The sequence below is a fragment of the Artemia franciscana genome, chromosome 10, assembly GCF_032884065.1.
Source record: "Artemia franciscana chromosome 10, ASM3288406v1, whole genome shotgun sequence".
In the NCBI taxonomy this organism is placed as follows: Eukaryota; Metazoa; Arthropoda; class Branchiopoda; order Anostraca; family Artemiidae; genus Artemia; species Artemia franciscana.
Genome location: NC_088872.1, coordinates 33,332,281 through 33,356,942, shown reverse-complemented (window position 1 = coordinate 33,356,942; position 24,662 = coordinate 33,332,281). Strand labels below are relative to the sequence as shown.

The 24,662-nt window shown below is 35.9% G+C and overlaps 2 protein-coding genes across 7 annotated transcripts in view; one reads left to right on the top strand and one right to left on the bottom strand.

The window, feature by feature from the left end:
- LOC136032096 (uncharacterized) overlaps positions 1-24,662 on the top strand; it is a 438,713-nt gene that overhangs the window by 232,024 nt on the left and 182,027 nt on the right. The gene's annotated exons all lie outside the window — the stretch shown is intronic.
- Positions 16,476-24,662, bottom strand: part of LOC136032099 (uncharacterized) — a 70,764-nt gene continuing 62,577 nt past the window's right edge. For all 3 annotated transcript variants that reach the window (XM_065712244.1, XM_065712245.1, XM_065712246.1), the window contains exon 3: positions 16,476-17,611. In XM_065712244.1, coding sequence (XP_065568316.1) covers positions 16,609-17,611 — 1,003 coding nt within the window. In that variant the 3' untranslated portion in view covers positions 16,476-16,608. The remainder of the gene's footprint in view (positions 17,612-24,662) is intronic.

Below are 24,662 nucleotides of genomic sequence, written 5' to 3'. Positions count from 1 at the left end.
TTATGCTTATACTACTACTACTACTACTACTGCTGCTACTATTACTACTGCTGCTACTACTACTACCGCTACTATTGTAATTACTGCTACTACTTCTACTGCTACTAAAGCTAAGGCTACTAGTATTAATTCTACTGCTACTACTTCTACTCTATTGCTATTAATATTGGTACTACCACGGCCACCTCTAAAGCTAAGGGTACATAGTGCGAAAGATTTGAGGAATATTGAAGCTGTACTGACGAACTCGAAGCACACTATTCCCACACAGGTTGTCAAGAGGACGTATAAGCAATGCTTCAGAAAGGGTTTATGGTATTGAGTTGAAACTGTCATCTTGTGTTGAAGGGGATGTAGAAGAAACCAAAGGTGCTATGTGCATACTGCTACTAATGATGGTACTGCAGATATTGCTACTACGCAATCTAAGGGTATTAAGGTGAAGTTTCCAAGAAATATATAGGTGGATGTTGAACTAAATCGAATGGACTATGAGCATGAGATTGTCAAAAAGGTGACACACCAATATCTCAAGACCGGCTTACATTGTTAAATTAAACCTTTTAGGGTGAGTTTCGGTGGATTTTGCACTAGCCATAAGGTACCATGCGTATGCTATTAATACTACTACTATGATTACTGTTGCCCATTATGCTTTAAAACTAAATCAAAAGGCACTGTGTGTATGTTGGTTGCCAATCAGACGCTGCAAGCGAGCTGCAAGCTATGAACTCATGAACATTAAAACAAAAAAAAATTAACATATACGAGGGGGTTGCCCCCTCCTCAATACCTCGCTCTATACGCAAAAGTTTTTTTAGAGCTTTTAATAGGCCTTATTATTATAATAGTTATTCTTAAGTAATTGGAACAAAAATTCAAACTTAAGCGTAAAGAACGAGGTATTGAGGAGGGGGTAACCCCCTCGAATGCGTAATAATTTCTGTTCGTTTTAAATTTAAATTTTTCTCCTTACTTTCAGTCAAGAAAAACTTGTTTATTTTTTACTTAATCCGTGAAAAAAACTATGTCAATAAAAAACAAACATAAATTAATTTGAAAACTGTTTCCACATCATAAGTTTTTTAAGGAAAAGCAAAGAGCTCCGTTAAACCAAATATGAGCAGAAATTAAGTCAAATAATCTTCCAAGCGTAAAACTGCCACAAATCATTATCAATAAATAAATGATATCCAAGATGAACATAAATTATAATAAATAACCGATTCAAACTCAAAACGAGCAGAAATTAGCATGAGTAGGGCTAAAAATCCCGATGCCTTCTCAAGACCGGAACATAATTTTAGCTCTATTGAGAACAAAATAGGTTTTAAATATTTTCACTTTTTTAACTTTAATAAATAAAAATTTATTCAGACTTTAAGGAATAAATTTCAATCTACATTCATTGTTTTGTTTTTTTTCAGTAAATTGCAAATTATATTCTAGTCTTGAGATGGAAAGGGGGTTGTCAGCCCTACTCATGTTAATTTCAGCTCTTTTGAGTTTGACTCTGTTATTTATTGTAATTTTGTTCGTTTTAGTTTCACTTATCTATTGATAGAGATTTGTGATACTTTTACGCTTGGAAGATTATTTGACTTTAATTAAAGTAAAACAGTTCAAAATAGGGATGAAACCTTTTTATTGACAGTGAACAGATATAAAATTTAACTGGATATTTCGAATACATATACAGTGTTCATCATCAGCAGTAAAAAAGTAGTTTTTTACTGATGATGATGAACACTGTATATGTGTTCGAAATATCCAGTTAAATTTTATATCTGTTCACTGTCAATAAAAAGGTTTCATCCCTATTTTGAACTGTTTTACTTTCGTCATGGAGAGGCAGTGTGGTCTTCGAAGTTATCTTGACTTTAATTCTGTTCATTTTTGTTTTAATGCAGCTTTTTACTTTTCTTTGAAAGCTTATTTTTGTGGGAAAACTTTCCCTGGAAAGTAATAACACCTACGAAGGGATTTATTTTGAATTACTTATTCTTTTAGTGATATTTATCCAGATTTTTTTTTTTTTTTAGTATTATTATTATCAGATAGCTACGACCGTAATGTGTTCATAGCATAGTACGGCAGATCAAATGCAATTTTTCTTTAACGTCCTTTGCCATATAATAGCCTCCCCCCTCCTAAGAGTTGCATCCTTATACAGAAACAAAATGTTGCCAAAATTATGTAAAACTCATGAAACTCAAAAATATATGAAAACGCACAGTTTTTCTAAGTTCATCCAAGCTTATTTCTTTGCAGTGGGGATGGAATAGAAATAACAGATGGGGATGGAACTTCCGAAAACTGCAGCGTGAGTTGATGAGTATTGTTTGCACTGAATGTAGGTGGACAAATTACTGGAAAACCGTAACACATGTGGATTACGGGGGGAGGAAATTTTGAGAAGGGATAAATCCTGTGTATAGGATTTAAACAGGCTTCATCGATTGGCTGTCTTATAATTTTCACTCAGTGTCATTCTGGCCCTATTTGGAGAAAAATGCTGGTTTGGGCAAAAACTTTGTTGTAGCGTGATCTCTTTTGGGGCTTTAAAACGAAGTTGGAAGTGAGCCCTCTCATGACTGCCTATGATCCCTGAGTCAGTATTAGTATCTTTCGGGAGAAAAGTAGAAGGCAAAACAGACACGGTAGTCGTTATGTCTAGCATCACTCTCTTGCCGACAGAAAGGATATTGCCCACGCAGCCCCAGTAGTAAGTGCCCTAAACCCTGCAAATTTCCCATTGCTCACAGATAGGTTTCATAGAATAAAGAAGAGGTGGGCATATTCGATTAGCTTGAAACTCTTAAGGAACGTAACTTGCGGCAAATGGTCCTCGAGTTTTAGGTGGGGAGGGGAAAGTTATGGGATCCTAAAGTCGGTCTGAAACTTACACCCGCAATTCTTTAGTACAAAGGAGCCACACTATGAAAAAGAAATTCGGGGATGGGAACGGATTCGCGAAAAGGGCTAAAACCCTTTCTTTTAGATAGCCCTGAAATTTATATGTTTAAGTAGTTGGCCTGAGGAGATTCCAGTGCAAAACAGAAAGATCCCCTGAACTAGGACCTGGAAAAGACAAAAAAGAAGCTTTTTTTTATTGAATTGACAGCTATATCTTAAGGACTTCGACCAAGTGAAGCCCATGTACAAAAAAGAAAAGAAAAAATGACTTTCCCGACCATGGAACTAGAAACAGCACAAAGAACGATTGTTTACAAACTGCCTGAAACCTACATCCGTAAGTTTATCGGCTAAGGGGAGCTTAAAACCCAACAAATTCTAGGTAGGGACCCGAGTTTCATGAAAATATGACTTGAAAATGTTCCAACCAAGTTTTTTGGCCCTCTTTAGCTCTTTTAGCTATTTTGAGAAAAGTGTCAATCTAGAAATCTTGTCCCCAAACTGTGTGTCTTTAAAGGGACACCTGGGAGCAAAACAGGTTGCACCGCCTCCAATAATTTAGGCCTTTTAGAAAAACACTTCAATGTTCACTTTCTGACCATACTTTTGATTCATAGAGCATTGATGTTTAGTAGGTACTAAGATAAAATTAATAGTCAGAACCTTTCAGACAACTTTTTGTCCACGTGGTTTCACGTTGCTCACTTTGAAAAACGCTCATTAAATACTTTAACCTCCTAGATAGTCGTACAAGAAGAACTTAAGACTTCGTCGGACCTGAAAAAATACGTCGTGAGCCATACCTCACAAATCACGGAAACTCGAATTTTCTGACTCTAGTAAATTTCAGATCACATATTGAATGAGAGGTCAAAACACACTTCCAGGCTAGGGGCTAATACAAAAAATTTCCCCCTACTATGTGAAAAGTTACGGGCAACTTCTAATAATTTGTCTGTTAGAACAATCAATAAAGAAAAGTACTTCAGAGCAACAAAAACTTGCAAATTTAAACCCACTTCCAGATTCGAGGGGAAACGAATCTTCCTAAAAAGTTATTTCCGACCGGATCGTTGACATTCGTCTTGTAATTCTCGGGAAAGTTCGGGTGATTATTCGGGATAATTATGCTGCCAGATGGAAGCATTCTAAAAAATAAAGAAGAAAAGAAAAAAAACACGACTTGGCACTCTACTCAGATTCTGAGTGTGTGTTTTCTGGAGAATTCTTTTAATCTCACTAGTGCTCTGGAATTATTTAGTAGATCGCTGGAAAAGTAGTCTTTTTACTATGTTAAAATAGATAAAACCGTGGCTGGTCATGTTGGTCATTGCCTCTTTTCAATTTTTAGAAATGTTGTATTTTCTTACTTTTAATTTCAAATTAAAATTAGTTAAGAGCTTTAGCTGGTTTGTGGCTATTAGCTTGTTTTATATCTGCGCATCGAATCTTGAAAAAACTGTAATATTGCTTATATGCAGCCCAAGGAACTAATACATTTTTAAACCTTTATCTCGTTTAATATATCCGGTTATTTATTTTTCACTCTGCATGCTGCATTTTAAGTCACTTTCCTCTTCATTATTTATTTATAAAACGGAATTTGTTTTCATTTTCATTTCATTCCATCTTTGTTATCCAGAGGACATGCTATGACCATCTAATGGACTGTAACGTGAAAATAGAAGAGATAATGACACTTTCAAGAATTGCTAATGGAAAGAAAACATTTTCAACCGGAATCCAACAGACCAAGCTGATCACTTGGTAATCGTTCTACAAATATAGCTTTTCCATGTTTTCCCATTAAAAAGATTGTTAGTTTAAAAGACTCTTCCTCCACATTCAAACGTGAAAGAAGGAATCTTTGGCTCGTTTTTAAGCTTTTTATTGGTGAGACATTGCGTTGAATTTGTGATAAATCTTGTAGAAGATGGAGGTATTTCAATAAAGACAAAAAAAAACTATGCTAATATTAATAGAATAAAGAGTGAAGTACAAAAATTGAAGAGGAAAGACTGAGTCCATTGGTTTTTAGTTTTGTCTGTGTCATTATGTTCTTACAATCAAAAATATACAGGGTAAAAAAAATAATAAAGTTGACTGAATACACCCTTTTCGCAGTATTTAGTTCCTAGCATTTCATATTTCATAGGACACGGTAGTAACCACATCTGCGAACACAACAAGTCCTTATTAATAGCTCCAGTAAAAGAAGTAGCCTACTGCGTCAAACACTATAAGACAAGCTTTTTAAGTTGGATTGTGAGAGGCACTATCCAACCTTAAAATCCGGAAATGGACAAAAGTTTTGTAACAGAAGGGAAACTAAATAGCCTCAATAAATCTGTTGAAAACAAATCAAACCACCGCCCTCGACCGCTCCCTACTGTCACTATCCTTATACCAAAATAGCTGCTTCATTGCGTCCTGTTCGAAACAGGATAATTCAAGAATTTTGATCAGGAATATAGGAGGCAAAAAGTACCTTGGCGCTTCCAAGACCACCTCCCTTAACGAGCTTTTCAGCAGGAAAATCAGCATATTTTTACTTTTTTTTTACAGTTCGGCTTGAAATTATAAGCCAGTACTTTAGATCGATGGGATATGAAAATGAAGATTCTCAGGACCATTTCCCCTTTTCCGACATCCAATCCGATTAAAAATTATGGGGCAGGCAGATTTTTGTCAGAGAAGAGAGCGTTAGAATTTCCAGAAGTGTCTTCCACTTCCAAGCTGTCTAACTTTCGCACTAGAGTGTCCGTATTCACTTAAAATTTGAAAGGTTGTGCATACGGGTATGGAAACGTTAACCAAGAAATTAGACCATTGAACAATACAGCCCAGGCACTAGCTGGATTCAAAGTTTCATTGTTTTCATATTTTTTCTCTTTCACAAAGAGTGATTTTTAAGCAAGAATTGTCAAGCTCGTTTTTCCTTAAGGACGAAGGTTAAGCTGAAAAGAGAGTAAAGTTTAGGTTCCTTTTCTCAGTTAGCTTGTCAATCAAAGCGGATAGCACCACTGGGAACACCCGAAGCGTCCAAATTGCTCAAATGATAACGCCTTTGAGCTGATTTTTAGATTTTTCTAGGATACTTAAAAAAAAATTAGAGACTGCCCTTCGTGAACTTTAAAAAGAATATTCTGTTCCATTTTATCGAAAAACCAATATTCTCACTTTCTGATGATGCAAGTTTCATTAAAACTGAATAACGAGAAATTTTATCAGTTACGTACTTTAATATCGTGGTTGCAGCGGTAGCTGCAACCTAGTAAACGAGTGTGTTTTTTCGGGTTTTTTAGTAGTTCTTAACTAAAGGAATCGCTGGTTATCCATGTAGGCAGTGCCTCGATACGTAAAATATAATTTTGACTAAGAATTCATTGCAAAGATAAGGCTATTGTTTCAACAAAGCTGACTAGAAACTCTGCCTTGTCTGACTCTAACCGAATAGAAGACAACCGATATTTAATGATATTACCTATTGATGCACGGGGTATTAGTTTATCTTTAGTATCATTTTGCAATACAACTATTTTAATAAACTGTAATGTTTTTCACCCGAAATATTTCTGAGGAACAAAATTCGAACAGAGCTAATTCAATTACATAAGCATTTTTTTTTTTTTTTGCACGATTTTAACTCTATTCATGATAATTGTGTTTCCCAGAATCAGAAAAAAAATGAAAAGAACCAAAATAAAAATTGCGATACAGACTAAGAAAGAGAGAAAGAGGAAGAAAAACCCAAACGATGCCGAGATTGAAGCCGAAACCGCCTTCTGGTATCGATCTGTCTGCGTTTCAAGCATGAAATCCTTTCCCTCATACATCTATATGAATATGCATAATATACATCATTTGAAAATTTCCAAGGGCTAGCAACTTTTTTATCTTTTGTACACCCTAGATAAAACGGATAAGCAGTCTGATCGGAAAACAGTTAAGACCTAATTCGTGGCAATCAAACAGTTCGTGGTAACGAACTGTAGTAAGGAGCGACCCGGCTCAATAGTAGCCAAAACTCTAAAAAATGGAATTTGCATACCAATAGCTACATCAAAAGAATCGCATTTTATTGCTGATTTTGAATGTGTAAGTTTCATCAAGTTTAGTCTTACCCATCAAAAGTTACGAGCCTGAGAAAATTTGCCTTATTTTAGAAAATGGGGGAAACACCCCCTAAAAGTCATAGAATGCTAACGAAAATCACACCATCAGATTCAGTGTACCAGAGAACCCTATTGTAGAAGTTTCAAGCTCCTATCTACAAAATTGTGGAATTTTGTATTTTTTGCCAGAAGCCAGATCACGGATGCGTATTTGTTTGTTTGTTTCTTTGTTTTTGTTTTGTTTTTTTTCCCAGGGATGATCATATCGACCAAGTGGTCCTAGAATGTTGCGAAAAGGCTCATTCTAACGGAATGAAAAGTTCTAGTGCCCTTTTTAAGTGACCAAAAAATTGGAGGCACCTAGGCCCCCTCCCACGCTAATTATTTTCCCAAAGTCAACGGATCAAAATTCTGAGATAGCCATTTTATTCAACGTAGTCGAAAAACCTTATAACTATGTCTTTGGGGACGACTTACTCCCCCACAGTCCCGTGGGAGGGGCTACAAGTTACAAACTTTGACCAGTGCTTACATATAGTAATGGTTATTGGGAAGTGTACAGACGTTTTCAGGGGATTTTTTGGTTGGGGAGGGGTTGAGAAGAGGGGTATATGTTGGAGGGGCTTTTCATCGAGGAATACGTCATGGGGGAAGAAAATTTCCATGAAGGGAGCGCAGGATTTTCTAGCATTATTAAAAAAAAGAAAAACAATGAAAAACTAAATATAAATTTTTTTTCAACTGGAAGTAAGGAGCAGCATTAAAACTTAAAACGAACAGAAATTATTACACATATGAGGGGCTTACCTCCTCCTAATACCTCGCTCTTTACGCTAAAGTATTTTTAGTAATTTCAACTATTTATTCTACGGCTTTTGTGATTCAGGGGTCATTCTTAATGAATTGGGACAAAATTTAAGCTTTAGTGTAAAGAGCGAGGTACGGACGAGGGGGTGAACTCCTTCATATCTATAGAGAAAGCGACCGGGACACAAGGAATGTTCGATTAGCAATCACCATCAACAAAGCACCGTGACACAAATGACGACCGGGACACATGGAATATAAATGACGACCAGGACACTCAAAGAGAAATTACAGACCGGGACACCGGAACACAAATGACGACCGGGACAAAAATGACGACCGGGACACCGGGACACAGGGAATATAAATGACGACCGCGACACTCAAAGAGAAATTACAGACTGGGACACCGGGACACAAATGACGACCGGGACACAGGGAAACAACTACAACGGGGACTCCGGGGGGCACAGGGGGATATATAAATGACGACGGGGATACAGGGAATGTTCGATTAGCAATCACCATCAACAAAGCTCAAGGGCAATCAATAGAATAATGAGGTATAGATCTGAATACAGATTTTTTTTCCCATTGACAATTATATGTTGCATATATATATATATATATATATATATATATATATATATATATATATATATATAATATATATATATATATATATATATATATATATATATATATATATATAATATATATATATATATACATATATATATATATATATATAATATATATATATATATATATATATATATATATATATTATATATATATATATATCACAGGTGGGACACAGGGACACAGCTACAATGGCGCGTAACTAATATGGCGCGTAACGACTTACGCGCGCGAGGGGGCTTGGGGGGGGATTGTGCGAAGCGGCCTCCCCCCCAACTAGGCGTTGGGGTGGCGCGAAGCGCCACCCCAACAGCTAGTATGTAATAAAAACATGAGAATACAAAATTTCGTTACGTAAGCTAATTTATAAGTTATGTACATCTTTTACTAATGAAAACATTAGTAAAAAAATTTAAAGTTCTAGTTGCCTTTTTAAGTAACCAATAAATCGGAGGGCAATTAGGCTTCCTCCCCCGCTCCTTTTTTTCTCAAAATCATTCGATCAAAACTATGAGAAAGCCATTTAGCCAAAAAAAAAAAAAAAAAAAAAAATATGCAAATTTCGTTTTAATTATTCCTCTGCGGAGAGCCAAAATCAAAACATGCATTGATTCAAAAACGTTCAGAAATTAAATAAAAAACAAGTTTTTTTTAACTGAAAGTAAGGAGCAACATTAAAACTTAAAACGAACAGAAATTACTTCGTATATGAAAGGGGATGATTCCTTATCAATGCCCTGCTCTTTACGCTAAAATTTTTACTGTTTTAAAAAGAAGAGTTGAGAGAAAGAGTCAAACTTTAGCGTAAAGAGCGGAACATTGATGAGGAAGCAGCCCCTTTCATATACGAAGTAATTTCTGTTCGTTTCAAGTTTTAATGTCGCTCCTTACTTTCAGTAAAAAAAAACTTGTTTTTTTTTATTTATTCGTAGCAAAAACAAATGGAGACAAAAAGTGGTCCCATGAGATTTCCGTCCTTCTCCTCTCTCTTCCCTTCCCGAATCTATAATATTGTAGACATGTATAGGGCATTTAACCCCTCCAACCTCTCTGCGCCTCTCTCATCACCAAAGTCTCACCAGACAAATCGGAGCGTTGTTCTTCTTTGAATACCGTTGCTTTCTTTCCTCTGCCAACTTTTAGCACAAAGATTGGTATGTTCAACCTTGATGGAGCCTGAATTATGAAACGATTTTCAGTCAGCAAAATTAAAAATAATAAGTAGAGCCCTCCTTTTCCATAACGCTCCCCCTCCCCTTGTCTCTCTAATAACTTTTGTTGTAGAAAGAGAAGCATATTGTACCTTGTTCGAATTAGAATCATAGGAAGATTTTAAAATCAGCATGATTGGAGGTAAAATATGGTTCGTAGGCACTCCAATGCACCGTCTACCTCTCCTTGTTATTTTTTTTTGAAAGGCAGGCATATTGTACTTTGCTTAAAACAACATGACGTAAGTATTTATAGTCTACTAGCTGTTGGGGTGGCGCTTCGCGCCACCCCAACACCTAGTTGGTGGGGGCGCTTCGCGCCCCCCCCAAGCCCCCCCGCGCGCGTAAGTCGTTACGCGCCATAATAGTTACGCGCCATTGTAGTTGTGTCCCTATGTCCCACCTGTGAATATAGATATATATATATATATATGGTTTTAACTACGTAAAACTTGCGAATATACAACATTCTTTGCTGTCCCATTGTCTTTGCATATAAATAGATTGTCAGGTTATCCCCCTGTTTCCCCCGGTGTCCCCGTTGTAGTTGTGTCCCTGTGTCCCGGTCGTCATTTATATTCCCTGTGTCCCGGGTCCCGGTCATCATTTGTATCCCGGTGTCCCGGTCTGTATATACATTCGTTTTTTAGTTTTGTTTTTCTCCTTTATTTTTTTCCTTTTTTTTCTTTTTTAGCTTATTTAGATTTTTAGATTTTTTAGTTTTTTTTATTAGTTTTTAGTTTTTATTTCTTTTTAGTTTTTTTGTCCCGGTCGTCATTTATATCCCCCTGTTTCCCCCGGTGTCCCCGTTGTAGTTGTGTCCCTGTGTCCCGGTCGTTATTTATATTCCCTGTGTCCCGGTCGTCATTTGTATCCCGGTGTACCGGTCTGTATATACATTCGTTTTTTAGTTTTGTTTTTCTCCTTTATTTTTTTCCTTTTTTTTTCTTTTTTAGTTTATTTAGATTTTTAGATTTTTTAGTTTTTTTATTAGTTTTTAGTTTTTTTTTTCTTTTTAGTTTTTTTGTAGTTTTTACCTTCTTTTTGGTTTTGTTAATTTTTTTTTTTACTTGTGTCCTGGTCGTCATTTATACTCCCTGTGTCCCGGTGCTTTGTTGATTGCTAATCGAACATTCCTTTTGTCCTGGTCGCTTTCTCTTTGAGTGTCGTCATTTATTTTTTTCTTTTTTAGTTCTTTTAGTTTTTACCTTTTTTAGTTTTTTTTTAGTTTTTAGTTTTTTTAGTTTTTTACCTTTTTTTAGTTTTTTTAGTTTTTTAGCTTTTTTATTTTTTTTATTAGTTTTTAGTTTTTTTGTAGTTTTTGCCTTTTTTTTTAGTTTTTTGTCCTGGTCGCTTTCTCTTTGAGTGTCGTCATTTATTAGTTTTTTCCTTTTTTTTTTTAGTTTTTTATTGGTTTTTACCTTTATTTTAGCTTATTTTTCAGTTTTTTCCTTTTTTTTAGTTTTTTTTTATTTTTTATTTTTTTTAGTTTTTTACCTTTTTTTAGTTTTTTTAGTTTTTTTAGTTTTTTAGCTTTTTTACTTTTTTTATTAGTTTTTAGTTTTTTTTTTGTAGTTTTTGCCTTTTTTTAGTTTTTTCAGTTTTTTTTTTAGTTTTTTATTGGTTTTTACCTTTATAGTTTTTTTAGTTTTTTAGCTTTTTTATTTTTTTTATTAGTTTTTAGTTTTTTTTGTAGTTTTTGCCTTTTTTTAGTTTTTTCAGTTTTGACGTCACCTAATCCAGTTTTTTCAGGTGACGTCACCTGACACATCCATCCACACATCCATCCACACATCCACAGACAGACAACTTATTTTTATATATATAGATACCAGTTGATACAAAAGAAGACCCTTGATCCATATAATATCCCCCCGCCCTTTCCGCCGCCGACTTTATAGCAGAGAGGGGAAACACAAGGATTACAAATTGATTTCCTCTTCAAAAAGCCATCCCTCCTCCCACCTCCAACTTTCAAGTATAATGGTGCATTTGGTTTAAATCGAAAACGTACAATGATTTTCAATTGATGTGATTTGAGTCATGAAAATGGCTCATGACTTCTCAAACATTCCTCCTTTGTCAGAGCCAGCCCTCTGGCTCTGTTTGGCTCTGACTGCTGTTTGGAGAGAAACGCTAGAGATAGTACAAATGCACTTTGAAGGGTAACGCTTCTTTTTGGCCGTCCTGTATAGTGAGCATTAGTAAACAGTTTTTTTTTTTTTAATTACTCAAAACGAAAGAATAAATATATCAAGCTTCTAATATTAAGTTTTTTTTACGAAAACTACCTCTTTTCCTAAATTTACCCGGAAAATTTATCTCTATATTATTTAAAATGTCTTATTTGAACAATTTAACTATTCATAGTATAGCAAAGGAAAAATGTTTTATGCAGAAACTACTTCGAAATTTATTTCATTTGGATAGCACGTGACATGTGTCTGTTTCGCGAGGATTCAAGGAAACACAGGAATTATTATTTTAATGAGAATGTCCTTGCCTAGGCCTTACGTTATTGATCACAGAAATGCAGAAAGAAAAAGGGAGAGATATTATCATTTCGAAGAAGAAAAAGTCTCCACATTATGAAGACCTGAAGAACAGAAAAATACGTTTCCCAAATCCAAATAAGATAAACACGCTTCTGCATCTTATAAGAGGAGAAAAAAGAACACAAGGCTATCGATTGGTATATACAATACATACTTTTAAGATCAAAAGGCATGAGGTTTTTTAAAAGCTTTTTAACTACTGTAGTTCAAAGTAAGGTCCAATCAATATATCGGCCGACCGATGTTATCGGGCTTATATGAGGGTCACTGTCATTAGCGGATATCGGGAAAAATATATCGGTTATCGGCTGAAAATTTTTTTTTTATCCGCAACTTGTCTAGATTTCCCTAGGTAATTTTTGCTTGTCGAGTCTTTGGAGGCGGAGCCACCAGCTAAGTCTGACCATGGTGGAGAGAGCAGCAGAGATGAGTCAAATGAAGTCAAAGTATATTTGTATTCAATAATTGTCAATACATACTGGGTGCAGCAATGTTCAAAATATGTGGTAACTTGAAGATCAAACATCTTCTACCAAAACAACTAAAAAGAATACAATAAACCATACGGTTTCTGTATAACGAATGTTCACTTGCTTGGGCGAAAGATTCGAAATTCTATCAGTTATAACCATGACCTCCGGTCAGGAATGCAGCTAAGGGAGAGAGGGGGTGTTGTAAGGTGTGGAGGGGGAGTTCCAAGGTGTGGCAGCAGCGTGTCAGAACCTTGGAAAATTTACCTATTTACCGTGAAAATTTAGCTTGCGTTTCTGCATTTGTCGGCATACTGGACGATTTTATCGACACATTTTCTAAATCACTTCTCCAAACTTAAAACTCTAGATTCACCCATGTATCAAGTGTGCCTTGCATAGATTCGTTTTCGAGAGACCAAATCTTATCAATGTAAAGTTTTCACATTAATATGTGAATCATAACAATTCCATGTCCGCTATTGAAATTTGGGTTCAATCACTTCCAACAAATATCTTACGCTTCTTTCAATCATATATCGCGTATTTACGTTTATGTAGCTAAACTGGATTCTTTGTTTAATTTTTTCTCTTTTTTGTCACTTCTGCTAATATCTGCCATTTCGTTTGTGTGCTCAGAAGCTACTGATAAGGAAAGGTAAGGAAAATCGACCAATTCTTGTAAATGGCCTAATTTTTGGAATCCACAGTCAATTATTGAGGTGTTCTTTGGTGTGTAATAGAACAGGGTGAAACATGTAAGTATAAATATGGAGAGAGAATGGGGAATTTAAATTTTAGGTAAGGTTTTTTCTCGGAGGAGAATTTATCGGAAAATTACATTGGTATCGTATCGGTACGATACCGATATATCCGTATCGGCATCGGACCCAAAAATTCATATCAGTCAGCGCCTATTTCATAGTTTTTGGTGGAACATAATAAACAAACTTTATCTTGAATCGAGACAAATTGAAAATGAGACACCTTTAAGTTTTTTTATTTCATGGCAGCCATAAATTGTCTTTTGACGGTTTAAATTCCCCAGTCTCTGTCCATATTCATACTTACATGTTTCTCCCTGGTCTACGACACACCAAAGAACAGCATCAATAATTCCAAAAATTAGGCCATTTACAGGAACAAAGGGAAACGAAAGATCAAACCGTTTCTTTTATTTTACGAGTCGAAATTGGTGAGTAGATTTCAATGGTCTTTAAGAATGCATAAATTAAATTCATTAATGCTATATATTATTAATGCTTATTAATTGATTTATGCTGTCAGGCACATTTCGTTTAAAATATGCAAAACTAATGGGTTGTCTTTGAACGATGGGTTGTCTTTGAACGAGCGATTCAATAATAGATATAGTATGCCTACTTTTGCAGTTTTTATTTCAAGTAGTACAAGTTTGAAGAGATATGTTTTAGAATGAAGATGTAGCATAGACCACAAATATAATTTTTGGACATTCAGCCCTTTCACTTGACGACGCAGGTTTTAAGTACGTACTGTTCAGAAATTGAAGTTTTAGGAGGAAAAGCCTATCGTCACATATAAATTGCCGTTGATGATCCAACTTTCGAGAATTGGATTATAAACTAAAATGAAATTTTAGGGAAAGTTGTAGAAAATTAAATCTTTCTATGAAGGATCGAAAACTTGTAAGATAATAGTAAAAGTAATAGCTGACAATGAGCTAAGCACATTTACCAAAATTTCTAGTAAAAATAAGAAGCTATAGCCAAAAGCAGCGGATTGTTAGTAAATTCAACTTTGACAGTCATACTTTAGCGGAGAATCTTCGGTTTATGACACTTCTTTTGGATAAACAAACGGGAACCAAAAATGTCCAACATATAACCGAGTTTGCATTCCACTATTTACAGCTGAGAATGACAACTTTGAACCGAGAAATTCGTTATAAAATAAAACAAAAACGGGTAGCCCAGAAATTCCGAAATGTTGTCAAAGCCCCAAATTTTGTACTCAAGATTGCAGAAGCTGGATGTGGTGATTGCAGGAATTACCGAGGTTTCCAAGAAATATCACCAAGAATTTTAAAAATGTAGCTGAGATCGCAGAAAAAGAAGGAGATTCACAGGAAAAATTGGAAAAATTATACACTTAAAAAAGTTGTGCCAAGAGTTGGAGAAATTGGGTCGGATATATAGGAATTTTCAACAAGAATTTCAAGAAGTGTCATCGAGAATGCACAAAATGGGACTGAGATTGCAACTACTCCACTAAAATCTCAAATATTTACATTACTCATATTTTTTGTGTAATTTGTCCAGTTTTGAATCCCCTCCAACCTCTAAAAATCTATTCTAGTGTACGTGAATGTAATCTGGATTAATCTGGATAAGCTATCCTTCCATTTTGAGATCCCAGGCTTCACTGAAAAAATGTAAAAAAGCCTGCCAAACATATAATTTTTTTTGTTTCAACCTATTACAATGATTAACGCTAGCGACGCTAGCGAATAAGACCAAAATAGGACAGGTTATTTGTCCTACTTTGCTTTTTTGTGGCCCATGCCTGATCCAACTTAAGATCGGGGTATCTTAGTGGGAGATGAAAAATTGGTCTACCTTTGCATTTTTGGAGTCAAAATTGATTCTTTTTTTCTGGTAATGGTTGACGGGAAGGGGGCAAAATTATTGTGTCAGCGACATCTACTGAAATGGACTGCCAGAAATCAATAAAATATGTTGGTAAACAAGAGGTGATTTTCACCTTTTTTTTACCAGGAACCGATCAGATCCTTGAAGAGGGGAGGGGTCCCTACATTTTTCTTATCTTTACCAGAAGCGGTTTTTTAATCTCAGCTAAACTTAATAAATGATAACAACCACCATCCCAATTTAAGTTTTGTAGAGGGTGGATTCGATAAGAACTCTTCAAGGGAGGAGGGGATATAAGGAATAATTCAATTGTATTTATGTCTGGATCTTCATAAAGAGATTGCTAGACTTCAACTGCAGTTAATGAAAAGTAAGAGTTATGTCCTAGTAATGCCTTTCTCATGTCGCGATTGATTCTCTGTAGGAAGGAAGAAAGACATTTTCAGTAAATTCTTGTCCAAAGCAAAGCTACGAGAAGAAGACCTCATACCCTAATTAAACCTGTTGGTAACGGAGGGACAGATTTGCTTGTGTGTTGTCCTTTTTCTGTCAACATAATTACTTGGCGGGGTGGAGCTATTTATTCTTGACGGAAGGGTCATACTTTGTCATTTGTACCATTAAGATTCGTACCTTTAATTAAATTTGCTAGAGATTAGTATCGAGGGCTTTTGTAGAATCCTAGAAGACTCGAATCCAATACGACAGACATAATCGCTTGTCTTCATCTGCATCTTATACCAATGGTTTGTTTAAATAGTCCTCGGGACCTAAGCTTCAAAGCTCTATCTCAGCTTGTTGATCTAGGATGCACCGCAATACTCATAAAAAAGATGTTTTATTGACAGTGTATTTTTATATACTAAGTAAGCCATTCTGCAAAAAAAGGGAAGAGGGATTAATATTCCAGAGAGTAATTTACTGCAAAATACTCCTTGATCATGTCTAAGAGTTCATTTTTAATTTTTTCAATGTGAAACAAACTAATACGAACTGGTTTTTGTCGATGTCGGTGAACAACTTTCAATGCATCATCAGAAACTCATAACTTTCCTATGTATGCTTAAGGACAACTAACAACCTTTCTGTTTTTTTTTTGTTGTTGTATTTTTTTTGCTAATAACGGATGTTTTAAACTTTGTAATAGTTACTTTAATGGACGGTAAAACGTAAATTACCTGAACAATACGCGATAACAAAAACAGGAAAAACTGAAAAACGTGGCACTAAAATCTAGTGGAAGAAGCGGCAAGGCATGTCGATCAAATCTCTGTCTGTCGGTTCTTCCCCTTCAATTCTTTCATTTCATAATAGTCATTGTTATTTAAAGGTTTAGAGTCTCTATTAACCAACTCATCACAAAAGGCTTGTGAACTTACAGCATTTTGCACGCTTGAATCCTTTTCACTGCGTCTCTCCTCCTCTTTAGGCAAACCATTGCCGCTGAAATTTCGATGGATATGGTTTGAGAATAGCAAGGGCTCCGATTCAGCTATACCATTCGGTATTTGATTTTTTGTTTCTTTATTGTCAGTGATATCTGCACTAGGGCCGATCGTTTTACGTGTAGGTTGTGGCGAAAGTTTATTCAGTCCTAAAGCAGCAGCTAGTTCTGGAAAAAGTGGAGCTGTATCTTGAGTTTTTAGAAGCTCTATTTTTTGAATCATTTCTTTCAATTCATGTCGAAGAATAGCTAAAAAGCACACTTTGACAAAAGCTAAAACGCAATAATTTAAGACAAAAAGAACTGCTGCACTCTGCTGGAGCCATGCGGCCAAGGGGGACACGCAACCTATTTGATAAATATCCTCACCTCTGTATGATGTGCGGTGGCACTCAATTGAATTTTTTTGAACATTATATTTGTCTATTTTACGTAAAAAAGGTGGTGATTCAGTAAGAGATATCTGTTGTTTTTTGTAACTTTGTCTTCTAAAGGCTTGAATTGTGGGAGTTTGATTTCTCCTTGCGCCACTTGATTTTCTAATTTTTTCTTCCTCTTTAGATTTCTTCACTTTTCCAGCTTTTGCCTTAACTTTAAATACTCTTCGCCGTTTTGTTTTCCTTTTGTTCTCTCCACTAGGGACACGGATGACATTTGATTGTTCTAGTTCGTGAAGTTGTGGTGGTCGTTCAATTAAAAGCTGATAATCTGTTTCTTTCACACAGCATGATTTAGGCACTAATTTATAAGAGCTTCTGAAGTCAACGTTTGCCCACTCTGTACTAAATTTATAATCTGAAGGAGATTCGATCCCACAGCACCTGTAAAATAAAATAAATGTTAAGTTTTTTTTTATTCTTGTTTTTATCCTCGTTTGAGGATATGCAGGTGTGGAACTAAAATGGTTTTCAGATTTTTCTTACTGATCTGTAGAAACAAAATATCTTCCATACTTAGATGTGTAAGCAAGTATCCTTCAAGATATCTCTCGTATCTCGATTCCGATTCCCACAAGTACTGCTGAGGAAAAACAGCTCACCCTTATCAGACTGGAACCAATTAAACAAACTCGATTATTTATATACCTATCAAGTCTTTTTAAGCTCACCATTTTTTTTGTTAACATCCTGGTCTGGATTCCTGCCTCATCCTGGTCAATTTATTTTTTTTTAATCTGTAAGACTTCTAGTATTTTCGGACCAAAGGGTTAAGGCAGAAACCCCTAAAAAGCATAATGTGACTCTCAGGCTGTGGCTCCACTGCTGCTCAATATATTGATAGACCATACACTGATCCTTCAGCGTTGGTTCTCATCCGTAATCAAGTCTGCAGATTCGCAGAGCTGAATGCGCAGGATTAAAAGTGATCATACACTTGTTGACGCCAAGATGTCCTTAAACCTAATGAGACAATCCCCCATAAGAAAATTAGACGCGGAGAAATTGAAAACTCAAGTACGGTAGTGAAAGAAAAATTCTCATTGAAATTACTAAACCAGTTCGCAAACCTGAATGACTATAATAAAGAACCTACTACTCTCTGAAAGTAATCCCAATACACCACTGAAAAGGTGGTCACAGGTGGTATTGGCTATTCTCCTGCAAAGGACAGACTATGTATCAGAGAAAACTGTACATCTAATTGATGCAAAACGACAGATATGAAACGCTTCAATTGCACTAAAAAAATCGCTGTATAACCCGGTCAAAACCAGCTTACTCCAAGAAGTAGTTTACGTAGATCATTCAAAGAAATAATCGAAAAAAGTAACATGTCGCTGGTCACTTGAAAACCTTGAGGAAACCTGATCCCTGAATTAAACTTGATTGATGGATATATTACTTCAAAGACGCGTTTAATCCGAATGCAGGTGGGCCAGAGACGGTGCTGGCTCCGACGCCAATAGTGAAAATACCACCATATCAGTATTGGGAAATACTTAAGTAAAAAATCTGAGGACTTGTACTCTACTTAAGTAAAAAAATTTAAGTACTTAATACTTATACTTAAGTAAAAAATTGAAGTACTTAAGGGTAGTTAAGTACTCAAATAGTTTCTTTCGGCACAGAAAAATTATACCGGCAAGATGCACGGCCAATCCGACAAATTGAACTGCATATATATAGGTGGATGAATGGATTTTAGTCTTTGAGAAAAGCAGCTCCCAGGCCAGCACAAGATTTCAAAAAAGGACACTATCATGGCGGAACTACTATATATATTGTATGGAAAGTTTTTTGTTATAAATGGTAAAATTCAGAAGGATGGTGTAGTATTTGCCACATGCAAAAATTGCCCAAACAAAATTCTGAAGGGTCACTTGCACACAACAACAGATATTCACAAACATCTCAAGGTGAGTTTGACAGAGTATACTACAGTATGTTTTCTAGATAGTTTATTTTGAATTTTCTTTTCTTTATTTTTTAAATTTGTCTTTTGTTGCATGGATAAAAGTAAACCAGGAGGCACTCCAAAATAAGAATGAAACAAAGATGAGAATTTGTTATCTCTACTTGTCACAAAATTGGAAAGCTTGCTGATGTATGTGATGCATTGCAAAAACTAGGGCTAATTTCTCGTGATGTTGAAATTCTTGAAGAATACATGAAAATTATGGAGCCAGTAGCAGTAGCATTGGATATTCTTCAGGACATTCATGCAAGAGACTATGTTATTGCCACTGCAATCACCCTTTCTTCAAATTGAAGTGGTTTCCTGCTAACCAAAAGGGTGTAGCAGTTGAACTACTGGTGGACAAAGCAAAAAAGGTCAAAGATTTCAGAAGTATTTACAAGGCTGATAAAGGTAGCTTTTTGTCTGGAGATGAATATTTGGATCTTAGTGATGAGGAAACAACTTGTGATAATTCTGGCAACCATGGCTATGAAACCAATTCTGTGAAAGTTGTGGTTTTGTCAGATTTAAATGAGAGGCAAAAGGAATCTATCTGTGCTCAAAGTGTACCCAAGGGTAATGAAAGTTATCAAGAATTCCAACTGTATCATTCCTTTGTCTTCACCTGCAGAACAACTTTTTTCGTTGGTGGTTGAATTTTTACTCCAAAAAGAAACATGCTTAGAGATAGTATGTTTGAAAAGCTTTTGCTGTTGAAAGGAGCAACTAAGAAATTAAGTTAAGTTATGATGAAGCTATAATGAATATTCTTTTCTTTTTATATCTTAGGTGAAGTAAAATTTGTTTTTTTTGTGAAACCAGTTGATTTTTTCGTGAAAACTGTCATTTTTCCTGAGAAGCAAGTCTTGGTGAATAGGGAAAGTAGTCTCCCTCTCGCGGTCTATAGTGCCGTATCGCACGATGTAGTGGAACAACTAGAACCCCTCTGCAGTCTAGAACCCTTCAAAAATAATCCCATTATTCAAAAAAGGGATGAATTCGAATTCAGCAAATACCAAGTTATGACTACCATTCATGGATATGACTATCAAAGTATTCGGAATGATTTTGTGCAAAAGGTTTGACTTAGCAAAGGTTGGGGGACAGCTGAAATTCATTGTGGATTACATCAATAATTAACATCTTTTCTGGATAATGTGGCTGCTTTCGACTCTGCAGCCCTAAAAACCTTTCGTAAATTAAGACCAAAGATGGTATGCCAGTTAATTTCATAGAACTGCTGAAGGCCTACACTAAGTACTGCAAATCAACCCTGAGAGTGCTGGGTGAAGAAACTGAGCTCTTTTGTGTCGAAAGCAGGTGTAAAACAAGGGGTTCACATTTCCCACCGTTTTGTTTGACTACTGTATAGACTGGATTCTAGAAAGAGCACTCTCGTGTGCTAATCGTGTCGTTACAGGATTGGGCATTAAGCTGTCTGACGTGGATTATGCAGATAATATTAAAGTTATTGCTGCTGATCCAGCAACTGCCCAAGAATTCCTAAACGAAATAGTTTATTTTTATTGGCTTCTTGGTTTGAAGATCAACATGGCCAAGACTAAAGTTGTGGACTTAAATATACAGTTGGAGCATCAGCCTGTACTTTACGGACAAGAACCAAAGAAATTGCATAGCTTCACTAACATTGGCTTAATAATGGGCTCTCGTGGAGGCTGTAGCCCTGATATACAGAACAAAAATAACAGATTTCAAGCCATCTTCTCATAGCTTCACTGCTATTTAGGCAGCACGTGGTAGATCAGCATGAAAACAAATATTTGTGAGAGGTTAGATCTATCCTCTTCAATGCAGTTGAGACATGGCCACTGAAAGTACTTCGTTTCTGTGATTCGATAGTCTCATAGTACCACTGTTTAAAAAATCCTGATGACACATTACTCCGACAGAATTTCAAATGTTAATTTAGGCAGCCACTGTCGTAACATCGAACCCAGTAGCCCAATTTTAAACAGAAAAGATAATTAGCCAGACCAACTGTGTCGGTTTGGCTATGTCCTGAGAAGACCCATTGACCGCATTATTAGCTGCTCTTTTGCCGAATTGGCATAGGCAACCAGGAGATGAATTGAAAAAATCAGTCGGCAACTGTTAGAAATTACATCGAAACCATTGCTGAATTTCAAAAGTTCCTCAGAAAGTGGGAGAGCTGTAGATCTAGTTTGCCGTTTAATTGGCACAAGATCTGCGACAGATGGAGTAAACCATACAGAGTCTTCTGGATATCAGGTAAGATGTTCGTGTTTGGTCCCACAAGAAGTACAAATAGTATATTTTTCATTTAATGTTTTTGGAGATTTATTTAGTGAACGGTAACGTGCTCTATTATTGCTTATTCGAGGTTTTGGCTGACAGATTTGCGTTTAGTTTAGACTTTCTTAGTAAACAATGCAGAAATCTTGTGAAAATTTCATATTTGCAAACCTTTGTGCTGAACTCCAGAAAAATGAAAGCATTTGATATTTGTCAAATATGAACAATTTTCATGAATAATTTTGTCACTCCCAACTTTTTCATTCTCTTTTGTTGTTCTCTACTACATGCCTGATTTTCGTCATTTTTTGGGTATTTCTCTACTTTTTGCCATGTTTTAATCAGTTCCACATCGCTCCTGAACTTGCCCAATCTGTGCCATTGGAAAATATCTAAGAAAAACATTTAAATCCTAAACCAAAGTGAATATTTTGTAAACTAAGGAGGAAAATGCTGTATGTATCTGACACTTACAGAAAGATTTCATTTATCTTTTTTCATTCCTGCTTCAGACCCATAGACATTTTGCCAATTTCTGTTCCAGAAAATCTAGGAAAAAGTGTTTCCTCCCAAGCTCATAAACACGTAAATTACCCGATTGCCAAACGAATCTGAAAGAAAAAGGAGCCCATGTGGCTGATTAATTTCTTTCCTTGGCTTATCTGACGTGTTGACCCAGTACTCCAGTCAATAACAGTCCATTTGAGGAATTTTTCTCGTTTCTTTGTATCTGGTCTGATAGATCGCCTCTTGTCACTATTTTGTTACTCTGAGAACTGAAAAAAATTACCTCATAAAGAATTATGATGGCATTTTAACTCTGACCTCTAGTGATATCAACTATCCATTATCCTTAAGAAAACTGCCAAAACAAATGAAATAGGTTTAACTTTCAGAGATTTATTTGTTCATATACTAGGAATTTTTTTCCAGCAGAGATGCTGTTATTTTGAACTTAAAAAATGAGGTATTTTGAACTTACGAATGAGTGATTAGATCTTAACGAAATTCTCTATTTAGAAGATCTAAATAAGCTCTAACTAAAATTGATGACAGATCCCCTCGAAAAATTTATGATTTGAAAGCAAGTCGAGCATATTTTTAACGTCATTATCTCTACTCCATTTGGAAAACGATTAAAAAATGGTTTTTATTGGGGTGTGGAATCACAACAGTAACTCTCGACAGTTCATCTCCCGTTTAATCTGTATGAATTATTTCTTATGTGCCCATACAATACTACTACTGCTACTAAAAACTCACTGCAGCACTAAGCCGCCCGAGGCCAACACAGCTACGCACGCAACCCATGCAATAGTTTATATTAAATACAATTACTAGCTTTTACTCTAGGAAATATTAATAACTTTTCATTTTGTTTCATTTGATTTTACTTAACTGATTGAAACATTTGCACGGTCAAATGCTATGAAATTATGTGTTTAATAATTTTGATAAGACCCTACTACTTGTGATAATAGCTAATCGTATCACTAAGTCGTCTGAGATTATCTTTCAAACTCTCTTCTTCCATCCAACTCTATTCAAAGCTTCCATGACAATTTCTTTAGGATTCCAATACTACAATCACTACTTAGAACTGCGACTACTTGCGACTGCTACTGCTGCTACTAGTATTGCAACTATGACAGCTACTACTTCTACCACTACTATTGCTAGCATACTACTATGCTACTACAGTTACTACTACTACTACTAGTACTGCTGCTACTACTACTACTACTGCTACTACTACTACTACTACTAATACTACTACTACTGCTGCTAGATCTAAAAATATTTTTTCCGCAAAAGAAGTTGTTCAAAGAAAATCAAAGACCAGAAGAAAAAAAAAATAACACCGGAACATAATTTGCACTTTATTGAATTAAAAACTAACGAACCTGAATTGTCTTGAGAAAGCATGGGGTGGTCGGACCTACTCATGTTAATTTCTGCCGTTTTAATTTCACTCGGTTATTTAATGTAATTTAAGTTCGTTTTTGGGCTTCATTGATTGATTTATGGTGATTCGTGGTAGTTTTTACGCTTGGAAGATTATTTGACTTTGTATCTGCTTGTTTTTCGTTTGATAGAGCTCTTTACTTTTCTCTGAAAAACTTATTTGGTGGGAAAGGTTTCTACGGCACTTGGTATTCACCAAGTGACGTATAGCGATCGCAAATTCCGTCGGTCTGTCCGTCTGTCTGTCTGTCTGTCCCGGTTTTGCTAGTTTAGGCACTTCCAGATAAGCTACGATGATGAAATTTGGCAGGTGTATCAGGGACCAGACCAGATTAAATTAGAAATATTCGTTTCCCCGATTCGATCATTTGGAGGGAGTGTGGGGGCACGGTTAATTGGGGAAAATTAGAAAAACTGAAGTATTTTTAACTTACGAACGGATCTTAATGAAATTTGATATTTAGATTGATATCGTGTCTCAGAGCTCTTTATGTTAAATCCCGACTGGATCCGGCGACATTAGAAGGGGGAGAACATAAAATCTTGGAAAACGCTTAGAGTGGAAGGATCGGGATGAAAATTGGTGGGAAAAATAAGCACAAGTCCTAGATACATGCTTGATATAATCGGAACGGATTCGCTCTCTCTGGGGGAGCTGGGGGGAGGGTTAATTCTGAAAAATTAGAAAAAATGAGGTATTTTGAACTTACGAATGAGTGATCAGATCTTAACGAAATTCTCTATTTAGAAGGACCTCGTAACTCAGATCTCTTATATTAGATCCTGACCGAATCCAGTATCTTTGGGGGGTGTGGGGGGGACCGGAAATCTTGAAAGACGCTTAAAAAGGAGAGATCAGGATGAAACTTGGTGGGAAGAATAAGCACAAGTCCAAGATACGTGAATGACATAACCGGACCGGATCCGCTCTCTTAGGGGGAGTTGGTGGGGGGGGGGGGGAGTAATTCGGAAAAATTAGACAAAATTAGGTATTTGTAACTTATGAACAGGTGATCAGATTTGAATGAAATTTGAGACCTTGTGCTTTAGAGCTCTTATTTTAAATTTCGACTAGATCTCGTGACATTGGGGGAGTTGGAGGGGGAAACCGGAAATCTTCGAAAACGTGAAAATTGAGGTATCTTTATCTTACGACTGGGTGACCAAATCTTAATGAAACTTGATATATAGAAAGATATTATGCCCCAGATGCTCCATTTTTAATTCGAATTGGAT